This window comes from Pseudopodoces humilis, chromosome 1 (assembly GCF_049639895.1).
Source record: "Pseudopodoces humilis isolate 2021_Gansu_Grassland_sample_001 chromosome 1, ASM4963989v1, whole genome shotgun sequence".
Taxonomy (NCBI): Eukaryota; Metazoa; Chordata; class Aves; order Passeriformes; family Paridae; genus Pseudopodoces; species Pseudopodoces humilis.
This window is the reverse complement of record NC_142200.1, coordinates 42,342,442-42,359,334: the sequence shown is the minus strand read 5'-3', so window position 1 is coordinate 42,359,334 and position 16,893 is coordinate 42,342,442. Positions and strand designations below refer to the sequence as shown.

The following is a 16,893-nucleotide window of genomic DNA, read 5'->3' as shown; positions in this document are numbered from 1 at the left end:
GTATGAATGCACTCATGTTTGAGGAGGTAGGGGACACAGGAATTTCCTGTAGGCTTGTACTGTGGTAAGGATTAGGGAAGAAAGGTATTTGGGTAGGGATGTGGGAAGGTGGATGGTGGTATACAAGTTAGGGTTATTACAAGACCTCAGAAGATGAGAAATATCAGTTTAAGAGTAGGGAAGGGCTGGACACGTTGAGAGACAATGGAGTATTGCAATAGGAAGCAAGGAGAGGTATGGCTTGCATGGCTAAGCAGAACTGGCACTGAACGTGGCACTGTCAGAACTGAGTAGTCATTCTGGGAATCTGGATGCTCCATTGCTTGAGCTGAAGTCGTTGTTAGTAATCCTGCTGCTAATAGTGGAATCCATACTGGGATAGCAAGTTTGACACCGTGCTCACTGGGGTATCTTTGATCCTGATCTTAGGAATCTGATCGGATTCTGTGTGCTCCCTAGGTTCATCCTGCTACAGTCACAGAGATCTGTCCTGACAGAGCCTATAAGTGAAAGTTCCTGGTTGCTTGGACAGGCTGATTGCATTAGTAAAGAGAGGAATATAAAGGTTTCCATTTTCTTCAGTATGCTAGACCAGATCAATAAGTTATTATAATGAGTCAGTTGTTTAGAGCTAAAAACTTTACCCTACATTTTCTGTTGTGATGTATGAGACCATTAGCAATGGCAGGATGTCACTGCTGTTAGAGCTTGTGCCTTTTAAAGGAATAGCCCAACTGTATGTTAATTTTAACTAAATTGTAATCCAATTTCTTTTGAATTCAAAATGTCAAGAGTACAGTTTATCTGGATTTCCAAAGCTGCCTTTATATCCATTTGAAATATGACATTATAAATAAATTCTGAAAAGAACAATAAAAGTTTCAGACATCTTAGAACAAGCCTGAAATGATCCGGTTAAAGTAATGGCATGGACAAAGAAACTATTCAGCTTCTTTCTTGCTTTTTTTTTTTTTTTTTGTGTTTTAAGAGACGATGATAATGCCTTACGTATCTGGCAGGTTAGCAAAGCTAGATGGTTTCAGACCAACTTGCAGATTCTGTAGTAGAAATTCTCTTGCAGGAAACAATTGGCCAGTTGCTCCCTATAGTTCACACTAAAGGAACAGTAAAATGCTTTTCACTGAAAGAGAGCTGGGGAAGATTACTTTATGAGTGTGCTTTAAACTGTTTGAGTTCTATTGGTCAGTAGCACTACCTCTGAACCTAAAAAAAGTGTGGACTAGCAAGTATGGACAAAACTGATGTTAAAACTGAATATATTTGATCATGTTATGGTGGTTTTTTATGTGTTCCTTTGTTATTCATGTGACATTTTTGTTCCTTTCCTTGCTTGATGTTTCATTTCTTGATTATCTGTTGTGTCAAGTGAATTACAAAGACAAATTCATAGTATGGAGCATACTGAGAGTGACATGTCTTATGAAATGCGCGTTCTTCTACTTAGATCGTATCATTTCCTTACTGTAATTTCAACTGCTCAAAGACAAAAGTCCTACCAGGAGAATTATTACTCCTGTTTCAAGTTCTTTTAATATTTTAGGACCTGGAAATCACTATTTACCTTTCTCTTGATCACTATCAGCAAGAGTTCTCTGAATACCTATTTGAGAACTTGTGTTAGAATAGGTCATAGTGCACCTACCCTTATAATCATCCCTCTTTTTCATGTATCATGTACCCCTTCTTGTTTTCGCCTCTTTATCCATCTCTGTGCACTTCCTTTCTTCCTCCCCCCTGTACCCTCCCCTCCTCTCCAAACCATTTACCCCATTTACCCATCTTTCTTCACACAAAGGGCTTTGAACTTTTACTAAGCTGCTGATAATTCCCCAATGACTGAAGCTGTTAATCAAAAATGAACACAAAAGATTTGAGTGGGGCATTTCCCACAATAGAAGTCAGTCCTTCTGTTAACCTCACATAAGCAGCTGTAGAAGACAATGCTGGATTTTTTCCAGGATGCTGTTATTTCTTGTACCCACTTTGATACTTCATCTTTCAATTCATCAATTTAGTAATGGATGGCTAGAAAGTAATTTATATTTTCTGCTTAGGAGAAAGAAAGTTTTTGGGGGGGGGGTTGTTTGGTGGTTTTGTTTGCTTGTTTGTTTGGTTGGTTTTTTTTGTTCTTTTATTCACCCTGCTGTCTTTGGGCAGTAAAGATTGTCCATTGTGTAGTTCAGCCTGACTTGTCTTTTAGCTGATGAGTAGGAGCACTGGGAATAACTTTACTGTTCCTCTTTCTCCTCCTCCTCAGTTTTTTAAAATAATGTTCTAAGGAGAATTGCTTCTGTTTCTGACTAGTGGATCAGCCTATTCTGATAAAATGATGCTGATTTTTGTCAGCTACCTGACCTTCAGATGCCTGCCAGCAGCATCCAGAAGTGGAAGAAGCTCTGTCTGGTTTCAGACTGTTTGGTCATACAATCAGCAGCATCCAGAAGTGGAAGAAGCTCTGTCTGGTTTCAGACTGTTTGGTCATACAATCAGCAGCATCAAGCTCACTAGGCTGATCTGCTCACTGCTTTTGGACCACAATGCAGTATCAGAACACACCTGGTTCTTGTTTAGAAGAATTATTTGCTGTCAGTGTGATAGGTGATAGCTGCAGGCAAAGCTTCCCACTTTCTACAGGAATGTTTATGGATGGCAAGAGGGCCAGGTCTCTGGTTTGCCTTTCTTCACTTTGTCCCTCTGCTGTACTCTCTTCAGAGCTGAAAATGCAAATGATTGAACAGATCTGATTCAGGTACTCATAAGCATCTGCGTATATAAATTAAACTATTAATTCCATCAATTACAGAGAAGTCCTCTTCTGATTCTGTAGGCAAGCTGAGCATTCAGGATTTCTCTCTCTCTGCACTAGTCTTCCTGCTAACAGTTCACTGGAAAGGTTTTTTTCCTCTGGTGTGGCAACTGATTTTTTTTGAGTAGTTATCAACACAAAGATGATGATAGATTCTATGGTGAGAGAAGGAATTTGTATTTCTTCTTGTCCTGTGTAACTGACATGACTTTAACAATGAAACTGGGAATACATGTGTTTGTGTGATTATTTAATGTCTCTGAGTTGTGAGTTGATACCTGTAGGTGACACAGATACTACAATTTGTCAGGCTGCTACTGTTTGTTGGGAGGTTTGATTTCCACTGTACTTGGTGTGATCTGAGCCTTCTCCTTGAGCTGTTAACCGGGGTTTGAATGAACACTAAGAATGTGTTCTGTGCAGTGACTACTTCTGTTCTCTTTCTGATTGTCCTGATGGGTATCACATTATTTGTCCCAGTTATTTAGCGGCTGTCCCTTTTTAAGGCTGTGGTTGAATGGCAGGAATAAATAGAGCATATCTGATCCTCTGTGATAGAGGCTGCAGTCAGTGCAAACCATTCTTCTGCCATTGTACTCCTTAACAAAATGTATTGAACCACTCATGTTCTTCATGACAGTGCTTTGATGTGCTTTAATTTCAGCATTATTAGTCACTGCCCATATATGATACGTGTGTTGGTGGATGGAGTGGGAGGAAGAAGAAAGATATTTAAAACAAATTAGAGCTTCTTCCCCTGATGTGCATTACTATGTCTGACCATGAAGCCTATGACTGAACTATTCTTTCTGCATTTTAATATGTTGTTTGCCTTAAGGCACAGTTAGTTAATTCAGCTTGAATTTCTAATATTATTTTTAAAAGTCTGAGAAATGCAAAAGGAATTGCAGGCTTTAGCAGTGTTAGTAGTAAGATACAGAGGCAAGAGATACTAGAGTAATTAACAGTTCAATGTATTAATTAGCTCACAGAATCTTAAATAATACTCTGATGCTGTTTTCCATAAGTGAGGGAAGAAAATTATATTATCATTGAAAGCTTTTTGCAGGTAATTATTTTTATATTCTTACTGTGATAAATGATTAGGCTAAAACTGGGAGGAGGGGAGGAGCATCGATGAGGATGGACAGTATGGTGGGAGGGGCAGAAAAAATGCATCGTTACTAAGGTTCTCAGCTAATTAATCCTTGTTATGATAAAGAAAATTTAATCATGTACATAATAACAGGATTTTTGACTTAAGCAGTGTTTAAATTGGAGAATTTATGCTTTTCAGTGAGGGTATGAACAGTTCTTTAAATAACAGGGTTTAAAGGGTTAGATGAACAGAACTGAATCCGTGGGGTGTATGAACTGCAGCCCACGCTACCTGTCCAGTGCAAAGCAAATCCGCACAATGGGCAATTATTTACTCCAGCCTGTCTAACAGTCTGCATTTCAATTTGTCATTATACCCTGAATGTGTTCACTTCATACTGTGGTATTTGAAATCTGCCCTGTGGGTTTCATTGAAGTTTCTGTAGTGGCGTTATGCATCCTACTTGTCGGTTTCATTGTTGCTTGATGAAGATGATCTTCCGTGTCCGTATGTCTAGCCATTGTTTCCACAACCAGTTCAGTGCAGCTTCCTCAGCACAAACTGCTCTCCCTTCTCCCATTGTCCAGGACAGGGTGACTTCTGATGTTTGCTTAGCTTTATTTTTTTCTTTCTCATTATTGTCAAACTCTCATGGTAATACTTGGCACTTTTACTAACTTTATAGAATAGGATGTGATGTCTTAGCGAAGGGGACAGGGCTACCCAAATTTTCTCAATTGCAGGGAGGAGCTGCCCAGGTGTGCTGAGGGGACTGTACTCAGGAAGAGAAACAGGGAATCCTCCACAGTGAGTAACCCCGCTTTCAAGTGCACACAGTTTCCTTCATAGCCGTGTCCAGTACAGTGTAGCATCCTCTCCTGTCCTTTCCAGTTTGCCCTCTGGAATGTTCCCAGCTTGGTTCTCTTTTCCCTTTATTTTGGTGTATTCTCATTTTACCTTGTACTTTGTCTTCTTTCTGAAGGTTAAAGTTTCCATTTTTGTCTCTGCACACCATTAATCTTTTCTCATCCTAGTCTTGCTCTTTATACGCATTGTCATTTTTCCAATGTGTCATTGTTGTTCTGTCACTAATATATCATATCATTTCTCTTCCCTTGTGTGCAATGGCCCTTTTCCCAGCCCTGCACAGTTTCTTCTGTCTTTACTCATTGCTCTGCTTTTACTCTTTCCAACCTTCTCTTCTTTCTCCTTTCAAATTACCTTTTGGTTTTCCTTTCCTGATGGGTCCCTTTTGAATCTTGCCTATTGATGTACACAAGATAAGCTCAGTTCAGCTCCCTGACCTTTCTAGTGCAACTTTCACCTATACCTTTTCCTTTGTGGAACTGAAAGATAAAGGATACAAAGCTCCTATGTAATAAAGAATTGAAGGATTTGGTAAACTGCGTTTTGGCTGTGAAAGAGAGCAGGCAGGTAATCAGAGCAGTAAAATGGCAGAAAAGGGCTGAGCTGGTCAAGATGTAGTAAATAGGTAGTCTTTGGTTTTAGGTGAGCTGCTGAATTACAGCCCTGGCCAGCACCCTTCACAGTTTGACTTGTGTGATATGATCTGGTGGTGTCTCTAGTTCCTAGTGGGCAGATATCACATAGTGGTAGCTGCTTTCACAATTGCCATTATTTGCTAACTACCGCAGAGAAGCTCAGGATGATTTGAATTAGACCAAACTGATTTCATAGTTACAGAGGGTAGAAATGCGAGTTTTGGCTGAGATATGTTGGCAAGATGCTCTGGGAAGCTTGATTGCTGTGGCCTGTGCCGCACCTTTTACTGCTGATTGAAGGGTTTCGTTTTCCAGGGCTGTCAGTCTGGCATTTTACAGGAGCAAAAGAGTGGCTGTTTGTTTAACAGCATAAAACTGATGGGGACAAAAAGGAAGTGGAAAATCAGAAAAATTCTTGCAAGATGGTTCTATCTGTAAGGAGGACTGAGTTACTTTGGGCTCAATTGGAAAAGGCAAAGGAGTGGAAAACTGAGCTGAACTGGAAAAATATACTGCACTCTGTCATGTAGCATCTTGTGTGCTGTGACTGTTCTGACTGATTCATTTTTCATCGTTTTTAGAATAAAAAGGCATTTTAAAATTTTAACCCCACTGTGTCAATTCTTACAGTAGTTCCTGGTCTACAAATAGAAGGTTTTAGCCAATTTTTTTTCTGAGGTCGTGGCAAAGCAAAGTGTAGAATAGTCAAATGACCTCAAAAAATTCTAAGGTAATAAAAATCAAAGAAAGTGCTAGTGTTTTGGGTTTTTTTATTTATTTTTTTTTCCCTTTGGCTCTTGTGTTTTATGTATTTCCCCTCATGCCTGAATGAAAATCTGTTGCTGTGTCATAAAACCAGTTGTGTGTTCCAACTCTTTTATTTGTAACCTGGTAAGAGTTTTCCCAGGCAGATGTAGCAGATGATGTACAAAAGCAGCAAGTAAATCTTTTCCTTGCTGCAGTTTCCTGGGTTGTATCAGGCCTTCCAACAGACAGAGGACTCCAGTCTCAACAATATCATTCCCTGCCTTTTGCAAATGACTGCATAAAAACTGCATGATCACATAACCTTTCAGATTCACAGGACAGCTGTGCCTTGTCACTTACGTTTATTATTTCTTTTTAGGCATTGGAAAAGTATCCCAACTCACCAATGACTGCCAAACAAATACTGGAAGTCATTCAGAAAGAAGGATTAAAAGAAACAAGGTCAGTGTTTATATGTTCTGTATTTCTGCTGTCTCTGTGAAAACAATCTAGGAATGGTGTATAATCTACAAAACTTCAAGTGCTGGCTTCATTGATTTCCAGTGTCAAAGTGGGAAATACAGTTCACGGGTTTTGACTGTTGTTAGATCAAGGCTTTTAAAAGGGCTAGTGACTGTCTTAACTTTGTATCTTACCAAAGAAGTCTGTGGGCCAGTTCCAGTCCAGTGGTCTGTCTTTAGAAAGACAATGTCATTTGCTCAGACAGCGCAGTGCTACGTCTCGTTTTTGCTTAAGGACTGAAGGGTCCTTCATCAGCTGGGTTGCCTCTGCCACTGTGTGTATGGAGAAAGTGCAAGATGAAGCTTGGTGCACTTCTCACTTGAGTTTATGGTCTGGCACTTAAATCACTTAGGACTTGCTGGTGTTGTCTGTGGTGACAGAGATTGTGCTGATGAAGGACTGGGAATAGAAGGAGAGGGAAGTTTGGACACTGGGAGCTAGTCTGTGTCTGCAGAGCATGGATGCAGTCACTGATACAGCAACTCAACTTGCTTGATAACAGCACACTTTGGGTGTAGATTCAAGTGTTAATAATTACCCTTTTAGAGGATAGATGTGCTGTCCAGAGACTATGGAAATCAATTAGTTGTCTTCCATTGCTGTGTGGTTCAGATGTACATGCAGCTTTTTATTTCTCAAAGGTCACTGTCTACTTGCTAGGTCCTCTAGTGACCTTCAAGTGCAAACTTGGGCAGGAAGTGAAAATAAGGAAAAAATGGTTGGCTGGTGGGGGTCTCCTAGAAGATGCAATTGCCTCTTCTTCAAATATTATAGTAAAATTTTCTGTTTTAATAAATTAGTATTTGTTGCTATCTCAAAGCACAGGGAGACGTGCTTTTATTTTAACTATGTTCTTCCAGTGTGGAACCTAAAGTTCAGAACAAGAGAACTTCAAAGTCCAGGTAAAGGTGAACCAGAAGTAATCGTGGGACATATTTTTACTGAATTCACTGTTGTTCCTAGGAAACAGAACAGAACACAATCTGTGTGATTGTTTGCACAGCATAGCCATGCACTTCTTTTTTGGCAGCCTCATAACATGCTCATAATAGCTATATTTTGATAAAATTGCAAAAGAGATGATATGGAAAGTAAAACTGAATTTGCCATCTTTTACGGATTTAAAGTGCTTTAGTTCCTGTCAAGAAATTGCTTTGAGTATATTTGGCAATGATTCCAAGGAAACAAGGGGCTGAAAACTTTTGAAAATGAATGTCCAAACATGTGTTATACTGCAGTGATTTGCATACAACAATAACAAAAATGCAAGAAAACACAGTTTTGAAAATCTGTTCTATTAAGATACTGTTTCTCACAGCAGTGAATGAAATCCTTTCTTCTTATGTCTTGTGATATGAGACAATTGCGTGGGAGGGGCTCTAATGCCTGCTAATAGCATTCTTTGTAATTTTAAAAATTCTTCGTTTTGCTATCAGTGGATGAATAAAATTTTGAGTGAAAAACCTATGGAAAGGAATGAAGGCAATGTTTTATATTTAAAATATAGAAGAAGTCAAAGCCCTTTTTAATTGCTGCAGAATGAATAGTAAGAGAAAGATTCCTTTGAAGAGGTTCCAAAGTAGATGATCTTTCATTTCTTCAGTTACTAGGAAACTGAGAATTACAGAGAAATAGGAAAGAAATTCAGATTCATTCTGATTGTTATTCATGGTTTTTGCAGGTGTATGTGATGGTGTACTAGATTGCAGGATGGTGTATGTGGTCATGAGTTCTACAAAACTGAGAAGGATAAAATTCAACGTTCTTTATACTTGAAACATTTTCATCCTTAACTCCTTAGCCTAAACATTCTAAATTCTGCAATTTTAAAATGAGAAAATGTTGAGTCTGTATTGATTTATAAGTATTTGGATTTTCATTTAACTGCTGATTTAATGTAAAAGTTGTGTTTCTGCTGCATTTTAATATTGATTAGGGACACACTTTCAGAGTTACCTGCGTGCCTAACTCATAATAGGATCCAGTAAGGGGTTTGACTTCATACACAGATTTGTTGATTGGCCCTCAGCATGTAAGTAATGTTTAGTTTTCACAGTACTTGAATTTAGAGTCTTCTGCTTGCTTCATCCAGCTCTGCAATTTCTTTCAGTACCTCTCTGCCAGTTGGTGCCTTTGCTGTTACTAAAGATGGTCTTTCCTGGTCTCTGCTGCAGCCAGCTAAGATGAGCAAAGGATGTAAATTTATGATGTGCAGTCACCTGGCCATAAGCAGCAGAATGGCACTACCATATTTTATTCTGTATTGATTTGTATATTCTTCCAAGTCTGAATTTGTGCCAGGAATATATTACTACTCTAATACACTTTACTTATTCCTTTATACAGATTATCATTGTCAGTAGAACCTTGGCAATTCTACATTAAGTTCTTAAAAATCTCTTCTCTCTACTCTTCCATTTATAGATGAATGAGGTTAATCGTTTTAGTCATTTTTCATATATATTGTAGCATTAATTAATCAAAAGCTTTTTGCTGTGTTAGTAAATCTGAAAGAATAATGTATGATTTTCAGCCATCTCATTGTCATTATGTGTAATCTTTAAAAAAACACTGTGACTATTCAGCCTCTTTTTCTTTTTTTTTTTTGCCATAAAGACATAAAGTTGCATGCTTATTTTTGTATTACTCATATAATTAAATACAAAAGGATTAAATTCCAAATTTACAAAGCAGATATATGTTAGAAAATAAACCAAAAAACTCTACTGATATACCCTGTGAGAGTTTTTTACATCTTGGGGAAGAAACAACTCATTTTTGTTTCTTAAATATCTTTCCTGTTATGCTGTTTGGTTGTTTGGTTGGTTGATCAGCAGGCAGGCAGTTCTGCTACCCAGTAGGAGTAAAAACTTTTAAGGCAAACCCTTCAGGGATGTTGAAAATGTATGGCCTTCTACTGTGGCTGATGGGGTGGGAGAAGTATTTGCTTAACATTTGTGCCTGTGCTGATGGTGAAGGCCAACAAACCTGGACACTGAAATCTCTTTACAAGGAAAACAGGCAGCAGTTCACTTCAGGGTGCAGTAGTCTGGGTTTTCTGTCCTGAAAGCATTTCCCCATCCTGCTGCAAAATTTCAAGGCTCACCACCTGCTATCTATACACCATAGCATGAGCTTTTGCTGATTTTAGTAGTGTGACACAGACTACTAGTCAGAGTATGATCCACTCTCGCCTCAGTGCTCCTTTTCCCCGGTGCTGCTGCCTCACTAGTTGTTCTCTATCTTGCATTTCTTTTGTTACTTATTCTTGTTAAGATCTAAAATTTCCCTTACTGAATTGCATTTAGGTCTTCTGCAGACTGTTTATCAAATTCAATGAAATTACTTTAACAGTGTACTCTTGTAATCCAGCATGCACACAGCTTTTACAAGCTTTAGTTGTCATCTCTTAAGTAGAACTTGTTTTCTTTTGTAGCATTATATTTCTCTTTGCTTATGGAAGTCTATGGGAAACAGTGACCAAAAACTTTCTAGGTTGGGCTATATGATACCTACTGCTGCTTCTCCAGCTACAGGACCTGCTGCTATGTCACAAAGAATATTTTGATAGATTTGAAGTTCTTGACATATACATTACTCAACTTCTTATACCCATAACATGTACTCAGCAGTATATATTACTCAACTTTTTATCTGCCAAATACTTCCAAATAATTTTTATTCTGTATTTTGGGGGAATTGAAATTCAGTTGCTGCATCTCTACTTCTTTGGACCGTTTTTTTTTTATTTTTTTTTAAAGCTAATTACTGAGTGTTTTCCATTCTTTTGGAATCACTGATATCCTCTACAAATTCTCAAAAATTATTACTGATAATTCTGAGGCTGGTCCAGTCAGCTGGAATTACCTATGGTGAATGTCAGTACATTTGACTGATGTGAGAATACCTAATTTATTTAGTTATCATCAAATCAATTTTCCCATGCTTCTGGTGTTCATTTTAGCAGCTGTCTAATCATAGTCATGCTTCTGATTGGGCATTAAAACTCCTGTGCTTTGAGTGTAAGTACTCAGTGCCAGCCCCTTCTTGGAAGAGCAAGTCAGTTTCCTCTCTGCTGGTGTGCTTACAGAAATTTCTTTGTGCATATTGTGTGGGTGAGCTTGCTGAAGTTTAATTTCCTGAAGCCCTTTTTCTTCTCTTTGTATTCTTCCTTGTTTTCCTAAAAATGAAGAATCATCCCTTCATGAACACTCAGTGTTTTAGCTGCTTTTTCCCCACGGGTACAAGTCAACCTAGTACAGTTCCAGAAATTTGCCAGATGCTTTTCTGTCCCTGTCTTTTTTCTCTTGATTTTGTCCTTCTTTGTCATTACCTGGAAATTGCCTGTAGAACCAGCAGAAGTAAGCTATCTCTTCCATTCTGTTTGGAGCACTGCACCTTTGTGAGGAATAGGACCAATTGAAGACCACTTAAAATTATTAGGGAGATAAAAATAAGACAGAGCTGGTATGAATTTTAGTTGTTTGGATTAAGGAAGAGAAGATTGAGTATAGGCATAGTAAATCTTCAGCAACACAAAAAATAGAAAGAGAGTGAAGGAGTAAGTTACCTTGAATGTCTTTTATGGACAGAACAAGAATAAGGCCTTTAAATTGTAGAAAGAGAAGATGCCAATTAGAAAGTACAAAGTTTGTGGTTTTTTTTTTTAACAGGAATCATTAATTACTGTCACGAGCCATGGAAGAGATGTTGGTAGGTCTTACCACAACCCAGTGTAGCGATGTGTCTGTCAGGAATTACATAGATTTGGTTGATCCTGCCTTGAACTACGGAAATGAACTAGTATATCCTTTGATCCAAGTTTTTCTATGAATTTTTCTAGAACAGTTTTCAGTACTTGGGCCATACACATTGTTTGAGTCCTGGGGGAGAATATCCAGCCAAACTCTGATAAATCTTTGATGCTAATAAGCCTAGATTATGTCTTGGCTTTCTGTAGTTCCCTTTCTCTTTTGCATGGTGAGGCTGGGAAATTGACTTGTCTGGATAAGATTAAAGCCAAAGACTCTCAGTACAAGTTAAAAGCCAATAAACTTTCAAAATGGGACAAGCTGCTTAATTTCTTGGAGTACAACTTCAGCCCACAGCTATGCTAGCTATTTGCTTTCCTCCTCCATTAGACTCAGGACTGTGAATGCTGGATTGGGATAATTTCATAGTGTTTTTGCTATTCAGCTGAAGTAATTGACTTCTTTATGGTCAACTAACTTGACCTTGGTGTTATTCTGTTCAGGTAATGCATAGGAGAGTTTTTTAAAAGTTGCTTTGTCTCACTCTGTTTTCCATTTTCCAGTAGGAATCTTAAACTTCTTTCCCTTGATGTTTCTTTGTGGTTCTTAATTTCAACTATGGGAATTAGAGCATCAGTCAGATCTCCTCCTCTGTTTTTTCCTCTGCATATTTTACCTTTTTCTTTGCAAGACTAAGCTATCTATTTATTGTTGTGACAGTAGTCTTTCAGAAGACTAAGAGATGCTTGCCACTGGCACTGGCAATAGTGCTGTTTCTTCTGCACTCCAGTGTTGATAATATTTATCATGAATGATATCATAACATATTAAGTCTTCTGAGCCTAGGAAAGCAGAGCAGAGTATGACCCTAATAAATCTCAAAGACACTCTTACTAGATTTACAGTCTTTGTGCAAAAATATGAAACTAGTGGGTTAGCTAGAATTAAACCTACTTTGAACTGCAGAGTGGAGTCATCAATGGAATAAAACACATGATCCATGCAAGGTCTGTCTTTAGCTTTGAAGTTAGAGGGGACTCCTGAAAATATTACTATCACTTTGTGAATCCTTTGATCTTTTTGACAGTGTCTCTTTAAGTCTTTGCATACTTCATCCTTAGAGCTATTGACTTAAAAAAAAAAAAATCCCTTCTGAATGCTGCTGTTTCTGTAAATAGGCTAAATGAGCTGGCAACTGTCTTCTGTTGTTTATCATTTTCAGGTTCCTTGTTTTATTGTGTGCATAAAGACAGAGAATTTTTTACTTTCCTTGTAAAGTCTTTCCAAGATGTCATTGTAATTCATAGTTATTAAGTCACAGTTTTTATCTTTCACTTAAAAAAGAAAAAATACCAACTGCCCTGCATTTACCAAAAATACACTAAAAATTTAATTGAAAGAACCACAGTTTTTATCTTAAGGCTGTGGTTGCCAACGGAAGAGCACAGACAGTTAGGAGGCTTCTGTGGTTGTATATGTCTGATAGAATTTATTTGGGAGCCTCTTCAGCTGGAGTGAGTGTATTGTTTTGTCTGAAGATAGTTATTCCCTGCAATGGGCTGAAAGGAAACCGTGATGAGAAGAGAGGGAGAAAGCTATTCAGATTCTTTTGCCTGGCACTATTAGGTTGATTTTCATGCTTCTAAAAATGTGGCTTTTGGCTGTAGAGCAGTGAAAGAAACAAACTTTCAGTACAACCTGTCTTTCTGCATAAATTCACTTCAGACATGTCTTTGAAATGCTGTTCTTTCCAGTGTAATAACAGACCACCTAATTTGGTAGGCAGTTCTGATAGCAACAATTTGGCAGCTGAAAATCTCAGGCTTGCTCATTCTTGCCTAGACAATTCCCAGCATTGTTGTGCGTCGTGCAGTTTAATCTGGTAAAAACCGGTGGGTTTTCTATATTGCATTCCAGCACTGGAACTGTAACTTGCATAATCACACCTCTGTCACCTCTGTAATAATTATTTTTGGTTTTGGTAGTTATGTAGCCCTAGAACAGCTAAGGTATTAACTCAAGCCCAAGATCAGGGTTGTGAATTCTTGATTGCATATTGCTGCATTGTGATTACCCTACTGTTTATAGCTTGCCTGCATCTGAGAAGTAATCCCACCTTTGTATTGATTTGGAAAACTGGTTTTGAGTGAGATGTAGAACAGATGTAAAACAATAAAACATCAAATGTTTTCCCACAGTAAATTGCAAAGATGAAAAATTTTTTAGTGATGGTGAGTCTTCCATTGTATATAAGATACACCTATATTTCAATATAAGACATTTAGCTACATGGAATGTAATTTTTTTTTCCTGAGCCACCATTATCCTAATTTTTTTCTCCATATTTTAGTAATTTAGAAATTAGCTGGAGAATTTTATTTGTTTTAGCGCTGCTTTTCTTTCCTTCACAGGACAGTGGAGTCTCTGTCTAGGGACTTTAATAAACAGTCCAGTAAAATCAGTCTGCATGTCAGTGGTTCTTATGAAAATTATCTTTATAATTAAGGTGTGAATTTAATTTTGAGTTTCAGATGATCAATGACATAGCTTAAATTGTAAGTAGCTTTTAAGTATGTCACAGAATACTTTGGAGGATACTGTTCTTACTGATAAGAGTATTAATTGAGCATATGTAAAAAGACAGTGGAGACAGAAGCAAAGTAATATTTATCAAAGCTAAATGTAGAGCTGAGTATATAAACTGGTCTTTGTCTCCATCACTCCCAATGTCTCATCCATTAAATTGGTATTGCCTGTGCAGTATCTACTAGTTCCCATCTATATGCAGTTCAGTGTCCCACGAATTTCTGCAAGATGAATCTTCCTCATACAAGGTCACCCACCCCATGGTCTCCAGTTACCCTAATCTGCTGTCATCCTTTCTCCCTTTCTTTGTGGACTCAAACTCCTTCCCGTGTGCCCAAAATTTTCTCAAGTGTTACTTGTAAACATCCCAGTATTTATTTCTTGTTGTGACTTGGGGCCAATCAAGCATTCATCCTTAGTTTGGTACCAGGACCGATTATGAGAAAATAAAGCAGTTCTATTTTCTGCTGTGTCTGGGACCTTCAACTGATGGTTTGGAAAAGTTCATATGGTTTCCTCTTTTGTACTTAGCCCTTTATTTGTCATCATGTTGAAGTTTGGTCCTGCATCCTTGGGTTAACTGAGATTTTAGAGCAGTTCATTTTCTTTTCTTTAAGATTAGCATGTTGCTGTTACTTTTCCGTATGCATTTTTGCCCATTTAGTGTTCAGGACTTCTGTTTTCCATTTGGTACAATATTCTTCTGTATTTGGGTGCTAAAACATACTTGGTAACCAGCTTTCCTTCCTTCATGTAAATTATAGGAAATAGTCCTGCTTGATTTTTTTTAAAAATATTTTTTAAGATCTGCCATATACCTTTTTGCGTTCCATCTATTAACAGTTCTGCAGAATGTATCTGCAAAGATTAGGAAAACAGGAATCTAGTCTGTGTGACACACTTGTCTCCTAGGTGCTATTAAACTATTTTTATTTTACTTGTGCTATTTAGGTTTCTACACCTTCCACACAAGCTTAAACTGTGTATAAAGCACTTTATGAAGCCTTTTTTTTAATTTGGTTAATGCTATCCTGGTAAGGGGAGAGTGACCTGTACAATTGTTAAATACGCAAGTTATAATAATTCAGAGGATATGTTAAAAACTTTAAAGTTTATTTTTTTTACCTGTAATAGGAAAAATTATGATAGATCGATTTTGTGATGTGATAAGCACTTCAGGTTCTAAAGAACTAGTTGCAAAAAGTTTTCATGTTTAAGTGCACCCAGGTCTTCCATATCACAGCCTAATATTCTGAAATTAAGACCTCCATTAATTTAAAGATACTCCTTTTTTTAATACAAGTGGAAATCCAGCAACTTAAATGTAACAAATAATGTATAGGAGTGCAGACCTTAAGAGATTTACTAGTTTTGTGCAGTCATGATATCACTTCCAATTAAAGGTTGTTTTATTTTGAAGTATGAGGTGTACATCAGCTGTGACTAGATAATGTAAATTTGTCAACAATTCCCGTGTTGCTTTTTCATAGTGTAGTGATTCCTTTAGCAATATATTTTTTATGTTTAATGTAAGAATTTAAGTTGCATTGCCTTTTTCCTATATTGTGTCTCTCAGTGTAGACTACTATGGAACGAGACTTAAAAGCAACAATGCAGTTAAGGCTGATGAAAAGAGAAACCGTCTATTTCTAAATTTGTGTTATCAAAAGAGTATATTGTGTCCTATCTGTCTTCTCATATTTCTCCAAGACAGTGTAACTGTACTGTACGCTACAGATCTCTTTCTCTTTAGCATTTTGATATTTTGAAGAGTAATTCTGCATTTAAAATAGTGTCTCTTTCAAAAATAGAAATTAAATAAAGATATCCAAGAGACCTAAATGCAGTCAAAACAATCAGATACTCTCTGAAGTTATGTCAGGAAAGTTTCACCATATCTTCAATCCATCCTCCCAGAAGGGAAAGTTTTAGGGTTGGTTTACTTGTTTGGGGAAGGAGTTTTATTTGGTTTATTGGTTATTTTGTTCTCTGTGTGTGTAGTATATTTCCTATAGTGTAGTGCATTAAGCCTCAATTTTTTAAAAAAATGACTGAAGAGATGCCGTTTTTCAATCTACAGCCTGTTTTCTTTCCTCTTTTCAAAGTCTGGCTGCAGTTGTGTAAGCCTGAATATGTGAAAGGTAGGTAGATTAAATGCATTCCCTGATTTTACAGCCTTAATTAGATTGTTTTGCCAGCATCACTTTAAGAGAAGCAAGGACATTGAAGAGCTTTCCAATAATAGTTGTCCATTGTTGTCCAGACACAAAATTTTCAAAAATATTCTAGGGAAACTGAAAGTTGAATGTGTTTTTCTTTCCAGCATTGTCCTGAAGATCTGCCACATATTAACACTAAAGTACTGAGATAATAAGCCAGTGGTTTTGAAATAAAAATCAGGAGGAAGAGAGCTTAATATCAGTGCAGTTGATATAACTAACAGATATAACTGATGCTGGCTAGGGGCAAAATGTAAGAATCTTGCTGAGTAACCAGTAACCTTGCTCAGCTCTCTTGTGCTTGGAAAAGGCAAGACTATGATCTACTGGATTTATTTCAGGTAGTTTTTGGACAAATGCAATACAACACATAAGCTTGTCAGGACCGGCCATATATATAAAAACTGCAAACACAGAAGGATGCAGACACTTCAGCTAGAAGGAGTCACCTTTTGAATGTACACTCTGGTAAAATATGCTTAGGAGAAGAGTTTAATCTGTTGAAGTCTTAAAACCTGCAGTGAAAATTGAAGTCTGGCTGAGAACTTGAAGACATGCCTGCGTTTAATGGATTTATGAGCTTTTGTTGCACCATACAAGTAACCTAAGAAGCTGCTTTTCCTTGCAGGTGTAAAATGAA

At 37.5% G+C, this 16,893-nt stretch overlaps 1 protein-coding gene across 1 annotated transcript in view; it reads left to right on the top strand.

The window, feature by feature from the left end:
* Positions 1-16,893, top strand: part of ASXL3 (ASXL transcriptional regulator 3) — a 121,575-nt gene that overhangs the window by 19,722 nt on the left and 84,960 nt on the right. The window contains exons 2-3 of the mRNA XM_088058307.1: positions 4,670-4,733; positions 6,555-6,637. Of these exons, the coding sequence (XP_087914433.1) occupies positions 4,670-4,733; positions 6,555-6,637 (147 nt within the window). The remainder of the gene's footprint in view (positions 1-4,669; positions 4,734-6,554; positions 6,638-16,893) is intronic.